The sequence below is a fragment of the Podarcis erhardii genome (assembly GCF_964252035.2).
Source record: "Podarcis erhardii genome assembly, chromosome: 2".
Classification (NCBI taxonomy): Eukaryota; Metazoa; Chordata; class Lepidosauria; order Squamata; family Lacertidae; genus Podarcis; species Podarcis erhardii.
In genome coordinates, this window is record NC_138498.1 from 118,567,337 (window position 1) to 118,594,666 (window position 27,330).

Sequence of the window (27,330 nt, forward strand, 5' to 3'; positions counted from 1 at the left end):
CTCTGGTGCTGCTGGGGGAGAGAGGGGGTAGGGGGAGGGAGAGAGGGGGGGAGGAAGAAAGAGAGAGAGAGAGAGAGAGAGAGAGAGATGGCTGGCTTGGGTGGGGGGAAACTTTCGCCTTTCTTTCCTCCCTCCGTTAAATCCCTCTCCTGCATTCTTAGCCAGCTGCTTCTATGCACACCCCTCTCATGTCGCTTCTTTGTTTTTCCTTCGCTCCCCACTTAAAATGTGGTTACAAAGCATAGATCCACATGGATCCTCAGGATCTTTGCATTGGGTCACCCCAAATTCACCATCAGATCACATAGCATGTCCATGGCTACAGCCTGCCCCCCCAAAATCACGCACCCACTGTTGCCTGGGGCTGCAATGGTGCAAAAACGTGGTTAAAAAGCATGGATCCTCAGGATCTTTGCATTGGGTCACCCCAAATTCACCATCAGATCACATAGCATATCCATGGCTACACCCTGCACCAAAAAAATCACGCACCCACTGTTGCCTGGGGCTGCAATGGTGCAAAAATGTGGTTACAAAGCATGGATCCACAGGGATTCTCAGGATCTTTGCATTGGGTCACCCCAAATTCACCATCAGATCACATAGCATGTCCATGGCTACAGCCTGCATCAAAAAAATCACGCACCCACTGTTGCCTGGGGCTGCAATGGTGCAAAAATGTGGTTACAAAGCATGGATCCACAGGGATTCTCAGGATCTTTGCATTGGGTCACCCCAAATTCACCATCAGATCACATAGCATGTCCATGGCTACAGCCTGCACCAAAAAAAAAACACGCACCCACTGTTGCCTGGGGCTGCAATGGTGCAAAAACGTGGTTACAAAGCATGGATCCACAGGAATTCTCAGGATTTTTGCATTGGGTCACCCCAAATTCACCATCAGATCACATGTCTGTGGCCACAGCATGAAGCCCAAAAATGATACATCCACTGTTTCATTCAGAATGTTTCCCCCCTTGTTTTCCTCCTCTAAAAACGATGTGCGTGTTATGGTCAGGTGCGTGTTATAGAGCGAAAAATACGGTATGTTGTTTATCCCCTGTACGAGTTCTTTCATGCACAGTAAAGAAACTACTATAACTGAAGCTCTTTACACACATCAACTTTCATAGGGTTAGTCCCCGGAAGGAGTTCTCTGGTGTCGAGAAAGGTGGTTACTGCGGTGGTAGCTCTTTCCACACTCCAAACATTTGGAGGGTTTGTCCCGTGTGAATTCTCTTATGTGCATGAAGGATGTTAGAGTCACTGAAGCTTTTTCTACATTTCAAACATTTATACGGTTTCTCCCCCGCCCGTATGAGTTCGTCGATGCACATTAAGGGAGGCAGTCTGACTGAAGCTCCTTCCACACTCCAGGCATTTATATGGTTTTTCCCGTGTGAGTTCTTTGATGTTTAGTAAGGTAGCCACTGCTTCTGAATCTCTTTCCACACTCCATGCATTCATAAGGTTTCTCCCCTGTATGAGTTCTCTGATGCACATTAAGTTGGCTACTGAATTTGAAGCCCTTTCCACACTCCATGCATTCATAAGGTTTCTCCCCTGTATGAGTTCTCTGATGCACATTAAGGTGGCCACTGTATCTGAATCTCTTTCCACACTCCATGCATTCATAAGGTTTCTCCCCTGTATGAGTTCTCTGATGCACATTAAGTTGGCTACTGAATTTGAAGCCCTTTCCACACTCCATGCATTCATAAGGTTTCTCCCCTGTATGAGTTCTTTGATGCTCATTAAGGGAGGAACTCCGACTGAAGCTCTTTCCACACTCCATGCATGTATATGGTTTTTCCCCTGTGTGAGTTCTTTGATGTTTAGTAAGGGTACTACTGTCAAAGAAACTCTTTCCACACTCCATGCATTCATAAGGTTTCTCCCCTGTATGAGTTCTCTGATGCACATTAAGGTGGCCACTGTATCTGAAGCCCTTTCCACACTCCATGCATTCATAAGGTAACTCCCCTGTATGAGTTCTCTGATGCACATTAAGGTGGCCACTGTTATTGAAGCTCTTTCCACACTCCATGCATGTATATGGTTTTCCCCCTGTGTGAGTTCTTTGATGTTTAGTAAAGGTACTATAGTCACTGAAGCTCTTTCCACACTCCATGCATTTATAAGGTCTTTCACCTGTATGAATTCGTCGATGCACATTAAGGGAGGCACTCTGATTGAAGCTCTTTCCACACTCCATGCATGTATATGGTTTTTCCCCTGTGTGAGTTCTTTGATGTTTAGTAAGGGTACTACTGTCAAAGAAACTCTTTCCACATTCCCAGCATTTATAAGGTTTCTCCCCTGTGTGAGTTCTTTGATGCAAAGTAAGGTTGCCACTGTAGCTGAAGCCCTTTCCACACTCCATGCATTCATAAGGTTTCTCCCCTGTATGAGTTCTCTGATGCACATTAAGGTAGTCACTCTTTCTGAATCTCTTTCCACACTCCATGCATTCATAAGGTTTCTCCCCTGTATGAGTTATCTGATGCACATTAAGGTGGCCACTGTTTCTGAATCTCTTTCCACACTCCATGCATTCATAAGGTTTTTCACCTGAGTGTACTCTTTGATGCATAGTAAGGGCTGAGCGACTACAGAATCTCTTTCCGCACACAGTACATTCATGTTTTTTCTCCACCCTGTTAATCTGATTTTCATCTTCTTGGGAAACACTGTGTTCATCCCTTGGCTTCACTGTTTCTCTCCCCTCTTGTTTGTTGGCTCCATCTTGAACCCCCAACTTCCTTTCCTTCTCTTGCTCCTCACCTCTTTCTGGCCAGACTTCTGATGGCTGCTCCTCATCCAGGACCCCCCAAAAATCTCCTGATGGAATAAAATTTTTAAAATAAAGGTTGATACAGCTGCTTCCTTATCAAAACTCAAGGCCTGGCACTATGTTAAAGGCGTTTTACATAAAAACAAATGGTGTGATACCTGGTTTTAATAAAATATCACCATTTAATCAAGGGTTATTCGTATCAGAAAAGTTCTGGTGAGCAGTCCTAAGATTAACCAAGCCATAAATAACACAATTTAAACCAGCAGGCAATAACATCAACAGAGCCTGCCTGTCTATGGGCCTGTGTGAGGCGGCTGTCTCAGGTGTCACCCCTAAAGGGGCTCAGCTGTGCTGCTAGTCTCCCCGGCCTCCAGGGGCGAAGTGGGATGGGCAGCAAAGCTCTGTGAGTCCTCTCCCCTCCAGCCAAGTCCAGAAAAGGATCTTCCCCCAACAAGGGCAAATCCACAAGAGGGCAGACATTCCACCACTCAGCTTTGTCAGGATCTGAAAAGGCTCTTTGCCAGTGAATGGGGGGGGGGGGGGCTCTGCACTCCTTGGAGGTCTGGTGTGGTGAGGGGGGGGGACATGCAACAAACAAACCAATACATCAATAGAAACCAGTATCATTAACAAGATACTCAAGTAGTCTACAAATTAGGGTCTCCCACATAGAAGATTTTTAGTATGCTTTTCCCACCATTCTCCACGCTAGATTGCCACAATGCATTATACTTCAGGCTGCTTTAGAAGACTGTTCAGAAACTATAGAGTGCTGATCGGTGCAAGATGCTCTGAGCACATAAAACCTTTCCTGGGTTGCTGTCTTCAGTTCAAGGTTCTGATTTTGACTTATGTAACTCAAGGACTGAAGGGATGCAGGTGGCGCTGTGGGTTAAACCACGGAGCCTAGGACTTGCCGATCAGGTCAGCGGTTCGAATCCCCGCGACGGGGTGAGCTCCCGTTGCTTGGTCCCAGCTCCTGCCAACCTAGCAGTTCAAAAGCACATCAAAGTGTAAGTAGATAAATAGGTACAGTGCCGCTCTGCTGGGAAGGTGAATGGCATTTCCGTGCGCTGCTCTGGTTCGCCAGAAGCGGCTTAGTCATGCTGGCCACATGACCCGGAAGCTGTATGCTGGTTCCCTCGGCCAATAAAGTGAGATGAGCGCCGCAACCCCAGAGCAGGTCACGACTGGACCTAATGGTCAGGGGTCCTTTTACCTTTACCTTTACCTCAAGGACTGCTTCTCATGAATCCACCTAGAGCCTGCACTCATCGTCTGAGGTCCTTCTCAGTGCCCTCTCCAATTGAGGGGCAAAGAGAGGCAGTACGGAATGCATCTTTCAGTACTGGCTCCCTACCTAAAGAATGCTCTCCCCCAGGGAGGCAACCCAGAAGCCATCACTGGCTAATTGTAGCAGAGAAGCAAGTATATTTATTTTCAGCCAGGCTTCTGGCCTTTAACTTGGGAGAAAAACAAACACTTTGACCTCCTTTAGCGGAGCTGAAGGAAGGCACTCCGAGCCACTGAGGAACCCATACCTATTATAACTATTAATGAAGGCGAAAAGGATCCTTACTCTGAGAGGTCACCATCTCACGAACCTCCACCATGACGTCCTTGTACAGACCTCTCTGTACGGCCCAGTTGTCGTCAGCGAAATTCAAGGACACCTGTCAAAGCTCACTGATCTCTGGAAGAACAGAACAATTCCCTTCCTTATAGGTACTCCAAGGCAAGGTGTGGAAACCATCTCCCCTCAGATCCCCTCCGATGATAGATGGGGCAACTGGAGATTTGATCTTCAGTGTGTGTTTGTGAAAATCTGGATAACTAAATTTAAGACTGGGGAAAATGAATGTTTTTCCCCACCCCATACTCCCTCCTTCCTCCCCTTCCTCAGGTGAGTAAAGACCAAACAAGTGGCGAGGGATGATTTTTTCAATGATGGCTTTATGCATACAGGTTTCTAAATTGGTTTGTGAATTTTAGTTATATTCTAGCAACCGTTGGATCACTGCACCAGTTGAAGGACCTTTTGGATCAGGTGTTTAGAAATATTGAAAATAAGATAAAATTACTACAGCTGCAGATGGCCAGTTATATCCCCAGGGACCCACCTTTTTAAAGGCCTAAACAATCTTGGCCCAGTATACCTGAGATCCAGTTCCGAGGGCCTTCTGGTGGGTCCCTCACTGCAAAAAGTGAGGTTACAGGGAAGCAGGGAGAGGGCCTTCTTGGTAGTGGCACCCGCCCTGTGGAACCCCCTCCCTTCAGATGTCAAGGAAATAAACAACTATCTGACTTTCATAAGACATCTGAAGACAGCCCTGTTGAGGAAAGCTTTTAAGGTTTGATCTTTTATTGTGCTTTTAATTTTCTGTTGGGAGCCACCCAGAGTGGCTGGGGAAGCCTAGCTAAATGGGCGGGGTATGAATGAATATAATAATAATAATAATAATAATAATAATAATAATAATAATAATAATAATTGTTCCTCCTGCTCCTCCCTGGCTGGCAGGAGACTCTCCTGGCTCCCTGTTTACCCCCTGCCATTCCTCCCCCTTCCCTGCCCTGCGGCCTTTGCTGGGCGCTCCTTCTGCTTTCTCTGGACAGAGGAGCGGGAGAAAAGGCCGCAGGATGAGGCCAGAGGCCGGCGAAGGCCAGCGAGCAGCGTCGCTTCGGCCTCCCGCTTCCCCTCCCAGGAGAGGACCACCTTTCCCCGCCGCCCCTGAGTCCCCCCCCCCAGGAGGGACGCGGCTCCCTCCCTCTCGCCCCCCAGTTCCGCCCCCCCCCGGGTCGGCCCCCTCCCCCCAGTTACCCGCCTCCAGGGAGGACAGCCGCCGTCCCGCCCAGCCTCTCACCGGGGAAGCGGAACAGGAAGCGGAAGCGCCTCCTCTCTCGCCAATCTTCCCTTCCGCTCTAGGAATCGAAGCTCTGTCGTCGCAATTAACCCTTGCGGAGCCGCGGGGCAGGAGCCTCTTGGCTGGTCTCCGGCTCTGAAGCGGGAGGGGGAAACCCGGCTGCAGGATCAGGCCAGCGATGCCCCCAGTTGCTCCAAGCAGGATCTGAGTACAAAAGCAGCTTTGTCCTCACCTTTAGTATTATATTATGCTATATATTGTATATAACATATATTGTATTGTATATGCCCCTGTAATCTCACTGTATAAAAGTTGTACAAGTGACAATAATGTATTTCAATTTCAATATTTATTTATATCCCGCCTTTCTCCCAGACCGAGAGCCAAGGTGGCTTACGAAGGGGTTGCCATAGTTATAAATTCTAAAAGGCAGGCGGCATTAAGAGGCAAGGAACTGCAAATGTTTCAAAGATCGTGGTTGAAATCAGAATTAGAAAAAAATTAAAGATGCACTTTTTTTGTGAAATCAGTTGAGAAGAGAGGTCCAGCGGCTGTAAAAAGATGTGTGCTTTAAATATTTTCAAATGACATAATACCTGACAGAAGTGTGTACCCCCTCTTCGCATTTTTGACCTCTCAAGAGGCATGGGGAACATGTGACTCTCTCATCAGCTGCAGCCAGTATAGTCAAGACATAGATAATTTTTATTGATTTTACTCGATAGACAGACGTTTATCTATGAAATCACAAGATAACAAAGGAATACACATATTTGAATCGTCCAAATTAATCAGGGAAGGAAGAAGTAGGGGATACACAGATATCGGAGTCCATTCTAACTGTTGTTATTTTTCACAGAGTTCATCTAAAGCGGCTGGTAGTTCCAAAAGTATTGCAGCCTCTTTCAGTTACATATTGCTCCATGTACTTGGACCCGGACCTTGCAACAGTCATCTAAGGCCCAAAGCGGGGCCCTGAACTCGAAGCATGGGAAGCCCCAACAACAAATTTATAATTTGGCAGAATATTTAGATGTATTTCATATGTATATGTATAATTTGGAATATTTAATGTCATTTGATTGGATTGTTAAAATGGAAAATTTAATAAAGAATTATTTAAAAAATCAAATCAAGTGGTGCTTGTGGAATCCTCTCCCCAGGGACGCTTGCCTGGGACCACCTTTACCTACCGTATTTTTTGCTCTATAAGACTCACTTTTTCCCTCCTAAAAAGTAAGGGGAAATGTGTGTGCGTCTTATGGAGCGAATGCAGGCTGCGCAGCTATCCCAGAAGTCAGAACAGCAAGAGGGATTGCTGCTTTCACTGCGCAGCGATCCCTCTTGCTGTTCTGGCTTCTGAGATTCAGAATATTTTTTTTCTTGTTTTCCTCCTCCAAAAACTAGGTGCGTCTTGTGGTCTGGTGCGTCCTATAGAGCGAAAAAATACGGTATTTTAGGCGCCCATTTTACCTAGGGTTATGACCCTCAATCTGAAGGGCTTTTAAGTACTTGTGGCCTCTTCTAGCGAGGCAGGTTCCTTCTATTCGTACAGATATCTTTCGTACGTTCAGCATCGGTTTGATTGTCGTAACTGGTATTAATGTTTATGCAGTGTTCTAAGTCGCCTTGGAAATCATTCTGAAGGAAATCAGCCCTGATTGCTCACTGGAAGGACAGATTGTGAAGCTGAGGCTCCAATACTCTGGCCACCTCATGAGAAGAGAAGACTCCCTGGAAAAGACCCTGATGTTGGGAAAGATGGAGGGCACAAGGAGAAGGGGACGACAGAGGACGAGATGGTGGGACAGTGTTCTCGAAGCTACAAACATGAGTCTGGCCAAACTGCGGGAGGCAGTGGAAGACAGGAGTGCCTGGCGTGCTCTGGTCCAGGGGGTCACGAAGAGTCGGACACGACTAAACGACTAAACAACAACAACAAGTCGCCTTGGATCGCTTTTGTGAGCGAAGTGACTAATTAATATGAATAATGATGATGGTGATAATCCCTCGCTGGGGTTGCTGAGGGAAGATTACGGGAGCAACAACCGGAGGGCCGTTGTTTCCCCATCCCTGAATTAGGAGAAGAAGCAAAAGGTCTCTGGGCCAGGGATGATGAACCAGATATCTCCAGATATTCTTGGACATTCAGCTTCCACCATCCCTGACCCATTCCCCACACTGGCTGAGGCTGATGTGGGTTGAAGTCCAAGAACCATGGTGGGCCATGGGCTACCCAGACCTGCTGCAGCCCACAGACCGCCCCGCCCAGCCTCTCCACGGGAAGCGGAACAGGAAGCGGAAGCTCCTCCTCTCTCGCCAGTCTTCCCTTCCTCTCTAGGAATCGAAGCTCTGTCGCCGCTGTTAACCCTTGCGGAGCCGCGGGGCAGGAGCCTCTTGGCTGCTCCGGGCAGAGAGGGAGCCCGGCTGGTCTCCGGCTCTGAAGCAGGAGGGGGAAACCCGGCTGCAGGATCAGGCCAGCGGCGCCCCCAGGACAGAATCCCCGCCCGCCCCCGCAGGTGCTCCAAGCAAGATCCGAGTTCAAGAGCAGCTTTATCCTCACCTTTAGTATTCTATTCTATCCCGCCTTTTTCCCAGACCAGAGCCAAGGCGGCTTACAAAGGGGTTGCCATGGTTATAAATTCTAAAAGCAGGCGGCATTAAGAGGCAAGGAACTGCAATTGTTTCAGAGATCCTGGTTGAAATCAGAATTAGGGGGGGGGGGGAATTAAAGATGCACCTATTTTGTGAAATCAGCTGAGAAGAGAGGTCCAGCGGCTGTAAAAAGATGAGTGCTTTAAATATTTTCAAATGACAGAATACCTGAGAGAATCTTGAGTTTGGATTGGCTATTTCGGATCCAACTGAGTCCTTTCTAAGTGTGCCTCTAAAATGGTGCATGTACAGAGGGAAACAAACCCCCATGAGGGACCTTGGTTTCCTGGCTTAGAATAGCACACAAGATGTGGAAATTCATGAAGGAGGTCCTGACCGGAGGTCAAAATAAAACTAGGTAACGGAATAAAAAAAATATTTATTGTGCACACAGGTAGGGCTCGTGTCACATGATTTTTTCCGCACGCACCAAAATATAGTTGGGAGTGGCCACTGAGACCACATAACACCTGTGCTGAAAGACCTACATTGGCTCCCAGTACATTTCCGAGCACAATTCCAAGTGTTGGTGCTGACCTTGAAAGCCCTAAATGGCCTCAGCCCAGTATACCTGAAGAAGCGTCTCCACCCCCATCGTTCAGCCCAGACACTGAGGTCCAGCTCCGAGGGCCTCCTGGTGGTTCCCTCACTGCAAAAAGTGAGGATACAGGGAACCAGGCAGAGGGCCTTCTTGGTAGTAGCACCTGCCCTGTGGAACGGCCTCCCATAAGATGTCAAGGAAATAAACAACTATCTGAATTTTAGAAGAAAGCTGAAGGAGCCAAGTTTAAGGAAGTTTTTAACATTGGATGTTTTATCGTGCTTTTAATATTCTGTTGGGAGGCACCCAGAGTGGCTGAGGAGGCCCAGCCAGATGGGCGATGTATAAATTATTATTATTATTATTGCTACACAAATGTCATAGCTCCTCTGGTGTTTGGGGGTACACAGCCAAATGCAGCATTTTGCGGCAGTAAACAATCAGCTTCTAACATGTTAAGGCATGAGAAATACTATTTTGTTGTTAGTGACTTTTGCCTATACACTGCATCTATCTGAACGTAACTGTATCTGCAAAAGCCTACAAGCTGTACATGTTTATTGTTGACTGAACCATTATGGCCATATGCAATATATACATAAATACAGTGGTACCTCGGGTTACAGATGCTACAGGTTACAGACTCCGCTAACCCAGAAATAGTACCTTGGGTTAAGAACTTTGCTTCAGGATGAGAACAGAAATTGCGGCGCGGCGGCAGCGGGAGGCCCCATTAGCTAAAGTGGTGCTTCAGATTAAGAACAGACCCCAAGAAGGAATTAAGTTTTTAACCCAAGGTACCACTGTACAGCTTTAAAATACAGTATCAGCCTATATTACACACACACACACACACACACACACAAATAAGTTTTTATATTTCAGTCCCAATTAAATATTTACAGTCCACCATGTTTTCCTCAATGAACTTTCTCAGTCTGGGGGCAGCAACTGCGGATCTCACAACTTTGCCACAGATTTCTCAAACCAGACAACAAATATGTGACTTTCAGTAATAATCACAATAATTTATTATTTATACCCCACCCATCTCTGTGGGTTTCCCCAGCCACTCAGGGCAGCTTCCAACAAAATATTAAAATACAATAGACCGCCAAACATTAAAAGCTTCCCTAAACAGGGCTGCCTTCAGATGTCTTCTATAAGTCTGGTAGTTTCTATAAGTCTGTTTTCTATAAGTCTGTAGTCTTCTGTAAGTCTGTTTTCTGCAGATGCAATAGAGGTCTTCTTCACCGTCACTATCGCCACTTGGTAGGCTCGACATTGAGCTCTAACCCAGTGTTTCCCAACCTTGTGCCTCCAGCTGTTTTTGGACTACAATTCCCATCATCCCTTGCCACTGGTCTTGCTAGTCAGGGATGATGGGAGTTGTAGTTCCAAAACAGCTGGAGGCACAAGGTTGGGAAACACTGCTCTAACCCATGTGCGGTCAGATGCAGAATGAGTCATCCGCCACCGGCACTCTAGCCATCTCAGTGATTGTTTCATTGCCCTCAGATTGGTGGAAAACCACGGGGCTGCCCAGGCTCCATGCAATTGGAGAGGGCACTTCAGAGCCAAACAGTCAATAGCTCTGGTTAACTCCACATTCCAGCGGGCCACCAGGGAATCAGCTAAAAGGCCATCAACATGGGATAAAGCATCCCCTACCACTCTATGGAAACCATTTAGATCCATTAAGTGGCGGGGGCGGACCATCCACATTGGTCCCACCCCACTGCAGAGGGGAAGGGTCACGGAGAAGTCCAGTTGCACCAGGAAGTGATCTGACCATTGCACTTCTTTCGCTTCATTTTTATTAGTGTCAGATCACCAACATGGTCAAAGGCTATGAGCTGGGCCAAACTTATTCAGGGACAGCCCCATGGAGGCCATAGTTTCCACGAAGTCCCGAGCAGCCCCTTGTAAGGTCGTGTTGGTGTGGATGTTAAAATCCCCTAGGACAACCAAACTAGGTGTTTCCCAGAGAACATTCATCACAAACTGAAGCAGCTCGGGCAGGGAATCCTTGGTGCAGCGGGGAAGTCAGTACACTAAAAGGAATCCTGTACTGCCCCTATTGCCCAACTTCCAGAACATGCACTCAGAGAACTGAGTCTTCCCAACAGGACGCCTGGTGCAGGCTAATGACTTCCTAAAAATCACTGCAACCCCCCCTCCCCACCCACATGACCTGGGTTGCTGTGCGTAAGAGAAGCCAGGTGGACAAGCAGCAGCAGCAAGGACAGGCCCATCTGCTTCATCCAACCATGTCTCTGTTACACATGCTAAGTCAAGTCCTCCATCCATGATCAAGTCATTGGTGGCAGTGGTCTTATGAATAATTGACCTGGCATTGCACAGCAGCACCTTCAGGTCATGTGGGTATCCCTTGCTGATTCCACTATCTGTCCGGTCTATACCAGCCCCGGAGGCAGGGATAGTCCTCAGACAACGACTAAACCTGCCTCCTCGGTAATGACATGGTCTGGTCTTAGCGTAACTCCTCCTTCTACCCGTGATCACCAAGATCGGTTGTCCCAGTGCATCCCTCCCTGTGGAACTTGCCCCAGCCATTTTGTTGGCTGGGACCCACTCCCAGGCAGCCCTGACCTCCTCCCCTTAAGAACAAAATAAAACCTATTAAAAAAACACACCAGTAAAACAATAAAAACCCCAAACAGTAAAAGTTACAAACATACCAAAATTAGACCAATTTCCAAACACGACTAAACGTTCATCCCCCATGCCAGAAATAATTTTAAAGGTAAAAAAGAAAATTTTAAAGTATTTTAAAAAGAACTCTGTGTTCTGTCAGCTGACAGAACTCTCAACAAAATTAGACTTGAACACTAAAAGCATTACATCTAATACAGAGAGTATAAATAAATTGATTGAAGAAAGTTCTACAACTCGAAAAATTGCGGAAGAAGCTAAAATTACTGCAGAAACTACTCAGGAAAAATTAATACCAGTTTGTAAAAAGCTGAATGAACATGAGGTGACGATGTCTTTGTGGGAATTACAGAGGAGGGAGAGAAATTTGAGATTGAGACTAGTCCCTGAAAGTGAAAAGGACAACTTGGTGGACTTCCTTACAAAAGAGTTTTCGGAATTCTGGCAGGTAAACCTGGAGGAAGAAGAATTTAAGATAACAGCTGCCTTCAGACTGGGCAGGAGGCAAGATACCAAGGGACTGCCTGATAACCTTAAGATCTAAAGAGGAAATAGATAAAATATTAAATCTACATTATCAAAGAACTTTAGAGATTGAAGACGCTTACGTTCAAATTTACAAGGAGATCCCTAAATACATTCTGGAGGCAAGAACCCATTATAAGAACTTGGTTTACCTGCTGAAAAAGAACAATTTACCTTTCAGGTGGGGGTTTCCACAAGGTTTGTCCTTTAACTATAAAGGAAAGAAAGTAAAAATAAGAACAGTGCAAGATAAAGAACAATTCTTGGAAAGAAACGAGGAGGACCTTCAGAAGGGAGTGGTGGAACAGATATCAGAAGCAGATATCCTGAATTTAACATTTGGACTTAAACCACCAACAGAGGAAGAACAGCTGCAGGGTGCAGCTGGAGGAGTAACCAACTAATTAACAAGATGGCTCTGCAACTTCTAAGTTGGAACTGTAATGGACTGAACCTTCCCAGAAAAAGACGTGAGGTTTTTCATATTTTGAAAAGAGAACAACTGGACTTGATCTGTTTACAAGAAACCCACGTGACTAGGGCACATAGAAAATTGCTTATAAATAAAAGATTAGGACAGGAATTCATTTCATCAGATAAAGTAAAGAAAAGAGGAGTGGTGATCTATGCAAAGGAAAAGCTGGCCCCAAAGTTGATTTTTAAAGATGAACAAGGAAGATTCCTGGCAATTGAAATACAGGTCCAAGGGGAAAAATTTCTGACAGTTGGAATTTATGCACCAAATGAAGGGAAGGCAGAATTTTTTAAGAAGTTGCATGAGACTCTAATGGACTATTTGGACTACAATGTAATTATGATGGGAGATATGAACGGCGTGGTTTCTACAAACATGGATAAAGCACAAAGACAGGTGGTCTCTAAAGACGGGAGATTACCAAAGACTTTCTTTGAAATGACTGAAAATATGGACTTGATCGATATTTGGAGAACAAGGAACCCTCTTGAGAGAGAGGGAACCTTCTTCTCCGAAGCAAAAATGACATGGACAAGAATTGACCAAATATGGGTTACTAGTGGGATGGCTCCAAAGATAAAAAAGTAGAAATCTGCCCAAAGACTTGCTCCGACCATAATGCCTTAAAGATGGAGATGAAATTGACAACAGCTGGTTCCTTCAGATGGAGAATGAATGACACCCTATTTAGAGATGATGAGATCTTCAAAAAGGCCCAAAAAACTTTGAAAGACTACTTTGAGATAAATCTGAAGACAGAGGTGGAGAAAAGAGTAATTTGGGACGCAAGTAAGGCCGTGATGCGAGGTTTCCTAATACAACAGAATTCTTTAAAGAGGAAGAAACAAAAGGAGAAGAAAGATAAGATTTTGGAAAAGATAAAAGAAGGAGAAAAGAAACTGAGGTCAAAACCAAAGTCTCATGAGATTTTGAGAGAAATTAAGTTTTACCAGATGCAGTATATGGAACTGATGAATCAAGAGATAGAATGGAAAATTAAGCAAATGAGACAAAGGACATTTGAATCAGCAGATAAATGTGGGAAACTCCTAGCATGGCAATTGAAGAAGAGACAAAAATTGAACACAGTTACAAATTTGGAGGTGGAAGGAAAGAATATTTATAAACCAAATGAGATTAGTAATTGTTTTCAGAGTTATTTCAGAAGACTGTATGCACGAGGGCCGGAGAAAGAAGGAGAAATAGATGGCTTTCTTAAGAAATATGAATTAAGAAATATGGATTACAAAAAAATTCACAACAAAGTACAATGGTTTTGAATGAGAAAATAAAAGAGCAAGAAATGGGAAATGATTTATAATGAAATTAAGAAGGTACTTAAATGTACTTTTCACAAGAAACCAGAGGCATTACTCCTGGGCATGGTCGGCCAGTTGGTGTCAAGGAAGGACAGAACGTTTTTTATGTACGCTACCACAGCAGCAAGGATTCTTTTAGCAAAGTATTGGAAGACACAAGAACTACCAACGTTGGAAGAATGGCAGACGAAGGTGATTGACTATATGGGACTGGCCGAGATGACCGGCAGAATCCGTGACCAAGAAAAAGAGACGGTGGAAGAAGACTGGAAGAAATTCAAAGTATATCTTAAGAACTGCTGTAAGATTAATGAGGGTTAAAATGTCAAGGGAAAGGAAAATATAGAATTACAGCTGTAACTGATTAAGTATGAAAATGAAACTAATATAAGAAAATGTTATTAATTGATTGGCGCGAGGGGTTGTTGGAAAAAAAGTTTAAAACAGGGATGCAGAAAAGGGGAGGTAAGGGGAAGTCTGGGAAACAAGGTTTATGAAAAAGAAGTTTTGAAATTATACATGTTTATATGCTTTTGTTTGTTTTTCTGTGTGTGTTGTTTTGTTTATAATTTGTGTTGGAAAATCAATAAAAAAATTATTTAAAAAATGAAAATAAAAAGAACTCTGTGTTGTTCTGAGTTCTCCTGGGGAGCGACAGCAGCAGCCTCAGCTGTCCTTATGAGGCCTGCCAGGCCCTGCCCTGGGCAGGTGGTGAGTGGCAGGAACGGGGCACTCAGGCAGGGGAGTCCTCCTGGGCAGCTGATTACACGCATTGGGTATCTTATATAATCAAACAAGGATAAACTTGGTTCAGAATAGAGCATATTGGTAGCGATCTACTGCTTAGTTACAGCATATACAAAGAAGCTCTTCTGCAATAATTTTTTATAACGTCCCTCTAAATATTCTGAGCACATAGTCTGAAAACAAAAGTCAGAAATGCTTGCCTAAAGGAACAGATTGGTAAATCAGAGGGGAAATTCTCAAGTTCATGTCTTATTTTAATTAAATACCAATGTGGGGCAGTGTACAAAATTAGCCAGGCGCCCGACACATTTTGCACCTGGCTATTGGCAACTTATCACTAGACAGCTGTTGCAACTAAAGAAAGCTCTTTCCACACCCCAAAAATGTACCGTATTTTTCCCTCTATAAGACGCAGATTTTTTCTCCTAAAAAGGAAGGGGAAATGTCTGTGCGTGTTATAGAGCGAATGTGTGGTCCCTGGAGCCGAAAAAGCAGGCAAAAATCAAATTGCGCGTCTCCTAGAAGGGAAACCTGAAAAGAGGAAGCAGCTGCTTTCCTGCATTCTGCCTCAGGGTCTTACTGCCCACCCTCCTCTGTTTCGTTGCTGTGTTTGCTGAAACTGAACGAAGAGCAGGGAAAGCCCCTCCCCTCCAGGGAAGGAGAGGGGAAAGCAGAGCGTTCGTTCCTTCTAATTCCTCTCTGTGCTCTGGTGCTGCTGGGGGAGAGAGGGGGTAGGGGGAGGGAGAGGGGGGGGAGGAAGAAAGAGAGAGAGAGAGAGAGAGAGAGAGAGAGAGAGAGAGAGAGAGAGAGAGATGGCTGGCTTGGGTGGGGGGAAACTTTTGCCTTTCTTTCCTCCCTCCGTTAAATCCCTCTCCTGCATTCTTAGCCAGCTGCTTCTATGCACACCCCTCTCATGTCGCTTCTTTGTTTTTCCTTCGCTCCCCACTTAAAATGTGGTTACAAAGCATAGATCCACATGGATCCTCAGGATCTTTGCATTGGGTCACCCCAAATTCACCATCAGATCACATAGCATGTCCATGGCTACAGCCTGCCCCCCCAAAATCACGCACCCACTGTTGCCTGGGGCTGCAATGGTGCAAAAACGTGGTTAAAAAGCATGGATCCTCAGGATCTTTGCATTGGGTCACCCCAAATTCACCATCAGATCACATAGCATATCCATGGCTACACCCTGCACCAAAAAAATCACGCACCCACTGTTGCCTGGGGCTGCAATGGTGCAAAAATGTGGTTACAAAGCATGGATCCACAGGGATTCTCAGGATCTTTGCATTGGGTCACCCCAAATTCACCATCAGATCACATAGCATGTCCATGGCTACAGCCTGCATCAAAAAAATCACGCACCCACTGTTGCCTGGGGCTGCAATGGTGCAAAAATGTGGTTACAAAGCATGGATCCACAGGGATTCTCAGGATCTTTGCATTGGGTCACCCCAAATTCACCATCAGATCACATAGCATGTCCATGACTACAGCCTGCACCAAAAAAAAATCACGCACCCACTGTTGCCTAGGGCTGCAATGGTGCAAAAACGTGGTTACAAAGCATGGATCCACAGGAATTCTCAGGATTTTTGCATTGGGTCACCCCAAATTCACCATCAGATCACATGTCTGTGGCCACAGCATGAAGCCCAAAAATGATACATCCACTGTTTCATTCAGAATGTTTCCCCCCTTGTTTTCCTCCTCTAAAAACGATGTGCGTGTTATGGTCAGGTGCGTGTTATAGAGCGAAAAATACGGTATGTTGTTTATCCCCTGTACGAGTTCTTTCATGCACAGTAAAGAAACTACTATAACTGAAGCTCTTTACACACATCAACTTTCATAGGGTTAGTCCCCGGAAGGAGTTCTCTGGTGTCGAGAAAGGTGGTTACTGCGGTGGTAGCTCTTTCCACACTCCAAACATTTGGAGGGTTTGTCCCGTGTGAATTCTCTTATGTGCATGAAGGATGTTAGAGTCACTGAAGCTTTTTCTACATTTCAAACATTTATACGGTTTCTCCCCCGCCCGTATGAGTTCGTCGATGCACATTAAGGGAGGCAGTCTGACTGAAGCTCCTTCCACACTCCAGGCATTTATATGGTTTTTCCCGTGTGAGTTCTTTGATGTTTAGTAAGGTAGCCACTGCTTCTGAATCTCTTTCCACACTCCATGCATTCATAAGGTTTCTCCCCTGTATGAGTTCTCTGATGCACATTAAGTTGGCTACTGAATTTGAAGCCCTTTCCACACTCCATGCATTCATAAGGTTTCTCCCCTGTATGAGTTCTCTGATGCACATTAAGGTGGCCACTGTATCTGAATCTCTTTCCACACTCCATGCATTCATAAGGTTTCTCCCCTGTATGAGTTCTTTGATGCTCATTAAGGGAGGAACTCCGACTGAAGCTCTTTCCACACTCCATGCATGTATATGGTTTTTCCCCTGTGTGAGTTCTTTGATGTTTAGTAAGGGTACTACTGTCAAAGAAACTCTTTCCACACTCCATGCATTCATAAGATTTCTCCCCTGTATGAGTTCTCTGATGCACATTAAGGTGGCCACTGTATCTGAAGCCCTTTCCACACTCCATGCATTCATAAGGTAACTCCCCTGTATGAGTTCTCTGATGCACATTAAGGTGGCCACTGTTATTGAAGCTCTTTCCACACTCCATGCATGTATATGGTTTTCCCCCTGTGTGAGTTCTTTGATGTTTAGTAAAGGTACTATAGTCACTGAAGCTCTTTCCACACTCCATGCATTTATAAGGTCTTTCACCTGTATGAATTCGTCGATGCACATTAAGGGAGGCACTCTGATTGAAGCTCTTTCCACACTCCATGCATGTATATGGTTTTTCCCCTGTGTGAGTTCTTTGATGTTTAGTAAGGGTACTACTGTCAAAGAAACTCTTTCCACATTCCCAGCATTTATAAGGTTTCTCCCCTGTATGAGTTCTTTGATGCAAAGTAAGGTTGCCACTGTAGCTGAAGCCCTTTCCACACTCCATGCATTCATAAGGTTTCTCCCCTGTATGAGTTCTCTGATGCACATTAAGGTAGTCACTCTTTCTGAATCTCTTTCCACACTCCATGCATTCATAAGGTTTCTCCCCTGTATGAGTTATCTGATGCACATTAAGGTGGCCACTGTTTCTGAATCTCTTTCCACACTCCATGCATTCATAAGGTTTTTCACCTGAGTGTACTCTTTGATGCATAGTAAGGGCTGAGCGACTACAGAATCTCTTTCCGCACACAGTACATTCATGTTTTTTCTCCACCCTGTTAATCTGATTTTCATCTTCTTGGGAAACACTGTGTTCATCCCTTGGCTTCACTGTTTCTCTCCCCTCTTGTTTGTTGGCTCCATCTTGAACCCCCAACTTCCTTTCCTTCTCTTGCTCCTCACCTCTTTCTGGCCAGACTTCTGATGGCTGCTCCTCATCCAGGACCCCCCAAACATCTCCTGATGGAATAAAAATTTTAAAATAAAGGTTGATACAGCTGCTTCCTTATCAAAACTCAAGGCCTGGCACTACGTTAAAGGCGTTTTACATAAAAAACAAATGATGTGATACTTGGTTTTAATAAAATATCACCATTTAATCAAGGGTTATTTGTATCAGAAAAGTTCTGGTGAGCAGATTAACCAAGCCATAAATGACACAATTTAAACCAGCAGGCAATAACATCAACAGAGCCTGCCTGCCTATGGGCCTGTGTGAGGCGGCTGCCTCAGGTGTCACCCCCAAAGGGGCTCAGCTTTGCTGCTAGTCTCCCCGGCCTCCAGGGGCGAAGTGGGATGGGCAGCAAAGCTTTGTGAGTCCTCTCCCCTCCAGCCAAGTCCAGAAAAGGATCTCCCCCCAACAAGGGCAAGTCCACAAGAGGGCAGACATTCCACCACTCAGCTTTGTCAGGATCTGAAAAGGCTCTTTGCCAGTGGATGGGGGGAGGCGTCTGCACCCCTTGGAGGTCTGGTGGGGTGAGGGGGGGACATGCAACAAACAAACCAATACATCAATAAAAACCAATAACACTAACAAGATACTCAAGTAGTTTCCAATTAGGGTCCCCCACATAGAAGATTTTTAGTATGCTTTTCCCACCATTCTCCACGCTAGATTGCCACAATGCCTTATACTTCAGGCTGCTTTAGAAGACCGTTCAGAAACTACAGAGTGCTGACCGGTGCAAGATGCTCTGAGCACATAGAACATTTCCTGGGTTGCTGTCTTCAATTCAAGATGCTGATTTTGACTTATGTAACTCAAGGACTGAAGGGATGCAGGTGGCGCTGTGGGTTAAACCACGGAGCCTAGGACTTGCCGATCAGAAGGTCGGCGGTTCGAATCCCCGCGACGGGGTGAGCTCCCGTTGCTTGGTCCCAGCTCCTGCCAACCTAGCAGTTCAAAAGCACATCAAAGTGCAAGTAGATAAATAGGTACTGCTCCGGCGGGAAGGAAAACGGCTTTTCTGTGTTCTGCTCTGGTTCGCCAGAAGCGGCTTAGTCATGCTGGCCACATGACCTGGAAACTGTATGCCGGCTCCCTCGGCCAATAAAGCAAGATGAGCGCCGCAACCCCAGAGTAGGTCACGACTGGACCTAATGGTCAGGGGTCCTTTTACCTTTACCTTTAACTCAAGGACTGCTTCTCATGAATCCACCTAGAGCCTGCACTCATCATCAGAGGTCCTTCTCACAGTGCCCTCTCCAATTGAGGGGCAAAGAGAGGCAGTACGGAATGCGTCTTTCAGTGCTGGCTCCCTACCTAAAGAATGCTCTTCCACAGGGAGGCAATCCAGAAGCCATCACTGGCTAATTGTAGCAGAGAAGCAAGAATATTTATTTTCAGTCAGGCTTCTGGCCTTTAACTTGGGAGAAAAACAAACACTGTGACCTCCTTTAACGGAGCTGAAGGAAGGCACTCCGAGCCACTGAGGAACCCATACCTATTATAAGTATTAATGAAGGCGAAAAGGATCCTTACCCTGAGAGGTCACCATCTCACGAACCTCCACCATGACGTCCTTGTACAGACCTCTTTGTACGGCCCAGTTGTCGTCAGCGAAATTCAAGGACACCTGTCAAAGCTCACTGATCCCTGGAAGGACAGAACAATTCCCTTCCTTATAGGCACTCCAAGGCAAGGTGTGGAAACCATCTCCCCTCAGCTCCCCCTCCGATGATAGATGGGGCAACTGGAGATTTGACCTTCAGTGTGTGTTTGTGAAAATCTGGATAACTAAATTTAAGACTGGGGAAAATGAATGTTTTTCCCCACCCCATACTCCCTCCTTCCTCCCCTTCCTCAGGTGTGTAAAGACCAAACAAGTGGAGAGGGATGATTTTTCGAATGATGGCTTTATGCATACTGGTTTCTAAACTGGTTTGTGAATTTTAGTTATATTCTAGCAACCGTTGGATCACTGCACCAGTTGAAGGACCTTTTGGATCAGGTGTTTAGAAATCTTGAAAATAAGATAAAATTACTACAGCTGCAGATGACCAGTTGTATCCCCAGGGGCCCACCTTTTTAAAGGCCTAAACAATCTTGGCCCAGTATACCTGAGATCCAGTTCCGAGGGCCTTCTGGTGTGTCCCTCACTGCAAAAAGTGAGGTTACAGGGAAGCAGGCAGAGGGCCTTCTTGGTAGTAGCACCCACCCTGTGGAACCCCCTCCCTTCAGATGTCAAGGAAATAAACAACTATCTGAGTTTCATAAGACATCTGAAGACAGCCCTGTTGAGGAAAGCTTTTAATGTTTGATCTTTTATTCTGCTTTTAATTTTCTGTTGGGAGCCACCCAGAGTGGCTGGGGAAATCCAGCTAAATGGGCGGGGTATGAATGAATATAATAATAATAATAATAATAATAATAATAATAATAATTGTTCCTCCTGCTCCTCCCTGGCTGGCAGGAGACTCTCCTGGCTCCCTGTTTACCCCCTGCCATTCCTCCCCCTTCCCTGCCCTGCGGCCTTTGCTGGGCGCTCCTTCTGCTTTCTCTGGACAGAGGAGCGGGAGAAAAGGCCGCAGGATGAGGCCAGAGGCCGGCGAAGGCCAGCGAGCAGCGTCGCTTCGGCCTCCCGCTTCCCCTCCCAGGAGAGGACCACCTTTCCCCGCCGCCCCTGAGTCCCCCCCCCCCAGGAGGGACGCGGCTCCCTCCCCCTCGCCCCCCAGTTCCGCCCCCCCCCGGTCGGCCCCCTCCCCCCAGTTACCCGCCTCCAGGGAGGACAGCATCAACCCGGGGAAGCCGAACAGGAAGCGGAAGCGCCTCCTCTCTCGCCAGTCTTCCCTTCCGCTCTAGGAATCGAAGCTCTGTCGCCGCAGTTAACCCTTGCGGAGCCGCGGGGCAGGAGCCTCTTGGCTGCTCCGGGCAGAGAGGAAGGAGGGGCGCCCGGCTGGTCTCCGGCTCTGAAGCAGGAGGGGGGGGGGAACCCGGCTGCAGGATCAGGCCAGCGATGCCCCCAGTTGCTCCAAGCAGGATCTGAGTACAAAAGCAGCTTTGTCCTCACCTTTAGTATTATATTATGTCATATATTGTATTGTATATGCCCCTGTAATCTCACTGTATAAAAGTTGTATAAGTGACAATAATATATTTCAGTTTCAATATTTATTTATATCCCGCCTTTCTCCCAGACCGAGAGCCAAGGCGTCTTACAAAGGGGTTGCCATAGTTATAACTTCTAAAAGGCAGGCAGCATTAAGAGGCAAGGAACTGCAAATGTTTCAAAGATCCTGGTTAAAATCAGAATTAGAAAAAAATTAAAGATGCACTTTTTTGTGAAATCAGCTGAGAAGAGAGGTCCAGCGGCTGTAAAAAGATGAGTGCTTTAAATATTTTCAAATGACATAATACCTGACAGAATCTCGAGTTTGGATTGGTCCTTTCCAAGTGTGCATCTTTGCATTTTTGACCTCTCAAGAGGCATGGGGAACATGTGACTCTCTCATCAGCTGCAGCCAGTATAGTCAAGACATACATTTTTTTTATTGATTTTATTCAATAGACAGACGTTTATCTATGAAATCACAAGATAACAAAGGAATACACATATTTGAATCGACCAAATTAATCAGGGAAGGAAGAAGAAGGGGATACACAGATATCAGAGTCCATTCTAACTTGTTATTTTTCACAGAGTTCATCTAAAGCAGCTGGTAGTTCCCAAAGTATTGCAGCCTCTTTCAGTTACATATTGCTCCATGTACAGTACTTGGACCCGGACCTTGCAACAGTCATCTAAGGCCCAAAGCAGGGCCCTGAACTCGAAGCATGGGAAGCCCCAACAACAAATTTATAATTTGGCAGAATATTTAGATTATTTCATATGTATATGTATAATTTGGAATATTTAATGTGATTTGATTGGAATGTTAAAATGGAAAATTTAATAAAGAATTATTTTAAAAATCAAATCAAGTGGTGCTTGTGGAATCCTCTCCGCAGGGACGCTTGCCTGGGACCACCTTTACCTACCGTATTTTTTGCTCTATAAGACTCACTTTTTCCCTCCTAAAAAGTAAGGGGAAATGTGTGTGCGTCTTATGGAGCGAATGCAGGCTGCACAGCTATCCCAGAAGCCAGAACAGCAAGAGGGATTGCTGCTTTCACTGCGCAGCGATCCCTCTTGCTGTTCTGGCTTCTGAGATTCAGAATATTTTTTTTCTTGTTTTCCTCCTCCAAAAACTAGGTGCGTCTTGTGGTCTGGTGCGTCTTATAGAGCGAAAAATACGGTATTTTAGGCGCCCATTTTACCTAGGGTTATGACCCTCAATCTGAAGGGCTTTTAAGTACTTGTGGCCTCTTCTAGCGAGGCAGGTTCCTTCTATTCGTACAGATATCTTTCGTACATTCAGCATCGGTTTTATTGTCGTAACTGGTATTGATGTTTATGCAGTGTTCTAAGTTGCCTTGGAAATCATTCTTAAGGAAATCAGCCCTGATTGCTCACTGGAAGGACAGATTGTGAAGCTGAGGCTCCAATACTTTGGCCACCTCATGAGAAGAGAAGACTCCCTGGAAAAGACCCTGATGTTGGGAAAGATGGAGGGCACAAGGAGAAGGGGACGACAGAGGACGAGATGGTGGGACAGTGTTCTCGAAGCTACAAACATGAGTCTGGCCAAACTGCGGGAGGCAGTGGAAGACAGGAGTGCCTGGCATGCTCTGGTCCAGGGGGTCACGAAGAGTCGGACGCGACTAAACAACTAAACAACAACAACAAGTCGCCTTGGATCGCTTTTGTGAGCGAAGTGACTAATTAATATGAATAATGATGATGGTGATAATCCCTCGCTGGGGTTGCTGAGGGAAGATTACGGGAGCAACAACCGGAGGGCCGTTGTTTCCCCATCCCTGAATTAGGAGAAGAAGCAAAAGGTCTCTGGGCCAGGGATGATGAACCAGATATCTCCAGATATTCTTGGACATTCAGCTTCCACCATCCCTGACCCATTCCCCACACTGGCTGAGGCTGATGTGGGTTGAAGTCCAAGAACCCTGGTGGGCCATGGGCTACCCAGACCTGCTGCAGCCCACAGACAACCCCCCTTTCCAAGGCCCCCATGTCTTCCTTGCCCAGCTGCTGCCTCTTTCCACCTAGTTCTCCATCTCCTCTTTCTCCCTAGATGTTTCTTCCTTCGTCTCTCTCTTCCACCCCTCAGCAGAGTGACTTAATCGCATTTATACTGGGTAAAACCTCAGTGCCTAGGACTTGATGATCGCATGGTCGGCGGTGAGAATCCCCGCGGCGGGGTGAGCTCCTGTCTTTCGGTCCCAGCGCCTGCCCACCTAGCAGTTCGAAAGCACCCCTAAGTGCAAGTAAGATAAATAGGTACCGCTTTATAGCGGGAAGGTAAACAGCGTTTCCGTGTGCTGCGCTGGTGCTGGCTCACCAGAGCAGCTTTGTCACGCTGGCCACGTGACCCGGAAGTGTCTCCGGACAGCGCTGGCCCCCGGCCTCTTAAGTGAGATGGGCGCACAACCCTAGAGTCGGACACGACTGGCCCATCTGTAACACGTGCACCAATCAAGTGAAATCTAACAAGGAGCATCTTCAGAACAGAGGCTTTCCCATGCTTGGGCCAACGTTACAACTTTTCCCTTCTGGGGGTTGGGCCCTTCTACGTTTCCTCAGAGCCTGAAGGGGGGCCGTTCCCCCGATAGGAACCCTTATAGGGTCTCTCGCTATTATGGGCTCCTTTGTGAGCAGCGACACAGGAGCTGCCGCCCAGGTTCGTTGCACGGGCTGCCCGGTTGTGTGCTGTCTTCTCCCCTGTGTGAGTTCTCTCGTGCTCCGTCCGGTTGTAGCTCTGGCTGAAGCTCCGCCAGCAGTACGAACACTGGTACGGCCTCTCCCCGGTATGCAGCTGCCAGTGAGCCTGGTGAGCTTTGACTTGCTGAGGAATTTCTTCCCACAGTCGGGGCACTCGTAGAGCTTCTCTCCGGTGTGGAGCCTCTGGTGGGTGTTGAGGCTTCGCACTCGGCGCAGTGGAAGGGCATTTCCGCCGTGTGTAGCCACTCGTGCCTGCAGCGGCCTGGCGCACCGAGCTTGAAAGCTCTCTCGGGAAGCGCGGCAAACGTCTTTCGTTTGGGCCGTGGCAGAGTTTTGCCGGGTGCCTTTTCCTCTGCCCCACAGGTAGTGGATAGGCCTGTCCTTCTCTTCAGGGCATTTCCTTCCTGCCACTTCCTGCGCTGACCCTCAGAGACCTCCCCGCTTTTTTCAGCCCGAGCCACGGTGTTCTCCGTCGCCATTCTTGAAACGACTGCTATCGCTTCAGGTTGCTCCAAAACGCCTCAGTGGTTCTCTTCGTTCTCGCTCTCGGGCCAGTAACCTGTTAAGGTTGAAAGAAAGAGGTGGAGTCAGATGGTGCTGCTAAGCCAGTGTTTCCCAACCTTTTTTGGGCAAAGGCACACTTGTTTCATGAAAAAAATCTCGAGGCACACCACCATTAGAAAATGTTTAAAAAATTAACTCTGTGCCTATATTGACTATATATAAAGTAACTCTCTTTAATAGGCATCAAATAAACACAAAGAAAGTACCGTATTTTTCGCCCCATAGGACGCACTTTTTCCCCTCCAAAAATAAAGGGGAAATGTGTGTGCATCCTATGGGGCGAATGCAGGCTTTCGCTGAAGCCTGGAGAGCAAGAGGCATCGGTGCGCACTGACCCCTCTTGCTCTCCAGGCTTCAGGAAGCTGTCCGCAAGCCTTGCGCGCCCGGCAGGAACTCCCGCTGGGCGCGCAAGGCTTGGGGCGGCAGCCTGTTGCCCGAAGCACAGGGAGCCCTCCGGAGGGCTCCCCGTGCTTCGGGCGAGTGTCTGCAAGGCTTGCGCGCCCGGCAGGAACTCCCGCTGGGCGCGCAAGGCTTGAGGCGGCAGCCTGTTGCCCGAAGCACAGGGAGCCCTCCGGAGGGCTCCCCGTGCTTCGGGCGAGTGTCTGCAAGCCTTGCGCGCCCGGCAGGAGCTCCCGCTGGGCGCGCAAGGCTTGGGGCGGCAGCCTGTTGCCCGAAGCACAGGGAGCCCTCCGGAGGGCTCCCCGTGCTTCGGGCGAGTGTCTGCAAGCCTTGCGCGCCCGGCAGGAGCTCCCGCTGGGCGCGCGAGGCTTGGGGCGGCAGCCTGTTGCCCGAAGCACGCGGAGCCCTCCGGAGGGCTCCCCGTGCTTCGGGCGAGTGTCTGCAAGCCTTGCGCGCCCGGCAGGAGCTCCCGCTGGGCGCGCAAGGCTTGGGGCGGCAGCCTGTTGCCCGAAGCACGCGGAGCCCTCCGGAGGGCTCCCCGTGCTTCGTGCGAGTGTCTGCAAGCCTTGCGCGCCCGGCAGGAGCTCCCGCTGGGCGCGCGAGGCTTGGGGCGGCGGCACGGGGCGGCCGGCCGAAGCGAGCGGCGATGGGATTTGGGAGGGAGCTCGCTCGCCGCCCCGCGTGTGCTCGCCGCCGCCGCCGCCCCGCCTCTCGCCGCCGGACTCGCCCGCCTCCCTCCCACGGCACACCAGGCAACGTCTTGCGGCACACTAGTGTGCCGCGGAACACCGGTTGGGAAACACTGTGCTAAGCACATGGAAAGGGAGGAGATGAGGAGGGCCCCCACAGGGCCAGACCAAAGTGCTATCTAGCCCAGCTTCCTGTTTCCCATGATGCTGAGCTCACAAGGAGGTAAAGGGACCCCTGACCATTAGGTCCAGTCGTGACCGACTCTGGGGTTGCAGCGCTCATCTTGCTTTATTGACCGAGGGAGCCGGCGTACAGCTTCCGGGTCATGAGGCAAACAGCCCTTCCTCCCCCTGTATGTCCCCAAGAGCTGGTATTTAGAGGTATACTGCCTCTGAGACTGGAGGTTCTACTGCAAAGCTAGCAAGGAGAACTACTATTTAGCTCCAGAGTGGCTGCTCTGTAGCCCAAGGTGGAATGTGTCCCGACTGAAGCTTTCACCACAGTCTGCATATTTGTCTCGTCTCTCTAGTAAGTGACCATTGTGGGGCTCTTTAATGTTTGATTTATCATGGAAGCTCCCCCTACGGTCTGAGCATGGGTACAGTATCTCCCCCGTATGTATTTTCCGATGTCTAGTAAGACTCAAGCTCTGACTAAAACTTTCCCCGCAGTCTAGACATTTGTACGGCTTCTCCCCCGTGTGGGTCCTCTGATGCTGAATACGGCTGGACTTGTCGCAAAGCTGACGCCACAGTCCAAGCATCTGTACGGTTTCTCCCCGGTGTGGATCCTCTGGTGCCGGATGTGGCTCGACTTCCAAGCACCGGTACGGGTTCTCCCCCGTGTGGATCCGCTGGTGCGAAATCAGGATCGTGCGCTGACCGAAGCTCTCTCCTCAGTCAAAGCACCGGTACGGCTTCTCTCCCGTGTGGATCCTCTGGTGCCTGATTAGGGTGGAGTTCACGCTGAAGCTCTTCCAGCATGTGAAACATTTGTAGGGTTTCTCCCCTGTGCGGATTCTCTGATGAACAATGAGGCTCGCTCTCCGAGTGAACTTCTCCCCACAGTGCAAGCATTTATGTGGGTTCTCCCCTGTGTGGGTTATCTGATGTCGAGTAAGGCTAGATTTGCAAGGAAAGCTTTTGACACACACACTGCATTGATATGCGCCCTTTCCTTCATGTAGCCTCTGCTTGGCTGTAAATTCAGGGCCTTCCCCGCAATTCAGGGCAATTTTTTTTTTTAAAGGAACTTACTGCTGCTTCCACGTGCTGCCTCCACCAGCAGAAGTCGAGTCTGCAAAAAACCAAGTTAAGGCATTCAAAAGGACTCCCTCCTCTTCCTCCTCCAGACCTTCACCCATTCATTCCCAGGCCTTTCCAGGCATCCCGGCTTGCTAGGCTTAACCCCTTAAGCGTCCAGTTTCCTAACTCCCAGTTTCAAGTTGTTGTTGTTTAGTCGTTTAGTCGTGTCCGACTCTTCGTGACCCCCTGGACCAGAGCACGCCATAAAGAAGGCTGATCGCCGAAGAATTGATGCTTTTGAATTATGGTGCTGGAGGAGACTCTTGAGAGTCCCAAGGACTGCAAGAAAATCAAAACGATCCATTCTGAAGGAAATCAGCCCTGAGTGCTCACTGGGAGGACAGATCCTGAAGCTGAGGCTCCAATACTTTGGCCACCTCATGAGAAGAGAAGACTCCCTGGAAAAGACCCTGATGTTGGGAAAGATGGAGGGCACAAGGAGAAGGGGACGACAGAGGATGAGATGGTGG

General features: G+C 47.6%; 2 protein-coding genes across 5 annotated transcripts in view; both read right to left on the reverse strand.

Moving 5' to 3' along the window:
- LOC309336967 (uncharacterized protein) overlaps positions 1 to 21,101 on the reverse strand; it is a 34,261-nt gene extending 13,160 nt beyond the window's left edge. The window contains exons 1-3 of one of the 4 annotated variants that reach the window (XM_081853519.1): positions 20,845 to 21,101; positions 19,610 to 19,723; positions 16,378 to 18,087 (exon numbers count right to left, since the gene is read on the reverse strand). In XM_081853519.1, the coding sequence (XP_081709645.1) occupies positions 16,712 to 18,087; positions 19,610 to 19,643 (1,410 nt within the window). In that variant the 5' untranslated portion in view covers positions 19,644 to 19,723; positions 20,845 to 21,101 and the 3' untranslated portion in view covers positions 16,378 to 16,711. Of the gene's footprint in view, positions 1 to 6,028; positions 6,044 to 6,277; positions 6,293 to 16,377; positions 18,088 to 19,609; positions 19,724 to 20,844 lie in introns of those variants that run through there. The other 3 variants (XR_014154082.1, XR_014154083.1, XR_014154084.1) reach the window with 3 other exon arrangements.
- Positions 1,139 to 20,484, reverse strand: LOC309336325 (uncharacterized protein; the record flags this gene model as incomplete). Its single annotated transcript, XM_081851946.1, has 5 exons — positions 20,282 to 20,484; positions 8,488 to 9,009; positions 4,380 to 4,493; positions 1,626 to 2,844; positions 1,139 to 1,241 (listed from the first exon to the last, which is right to left on the reverse strand). The coding sequence occupies exons 3-5, from the start codon at positions 4,411 to 4,413 to the stop codon at positions 1,139 to 1,141; spliced, it is 1,356 nt and encodes a 451-aa protein (XP_081708072.1). The 5' UTR covers positions 4,414 to 4,493; positions 8,488 to 9,009; positions 20,282 to 20,484.
- Positions 21,102 to 27,330: the final 6,229 nt, after the last annotated feature.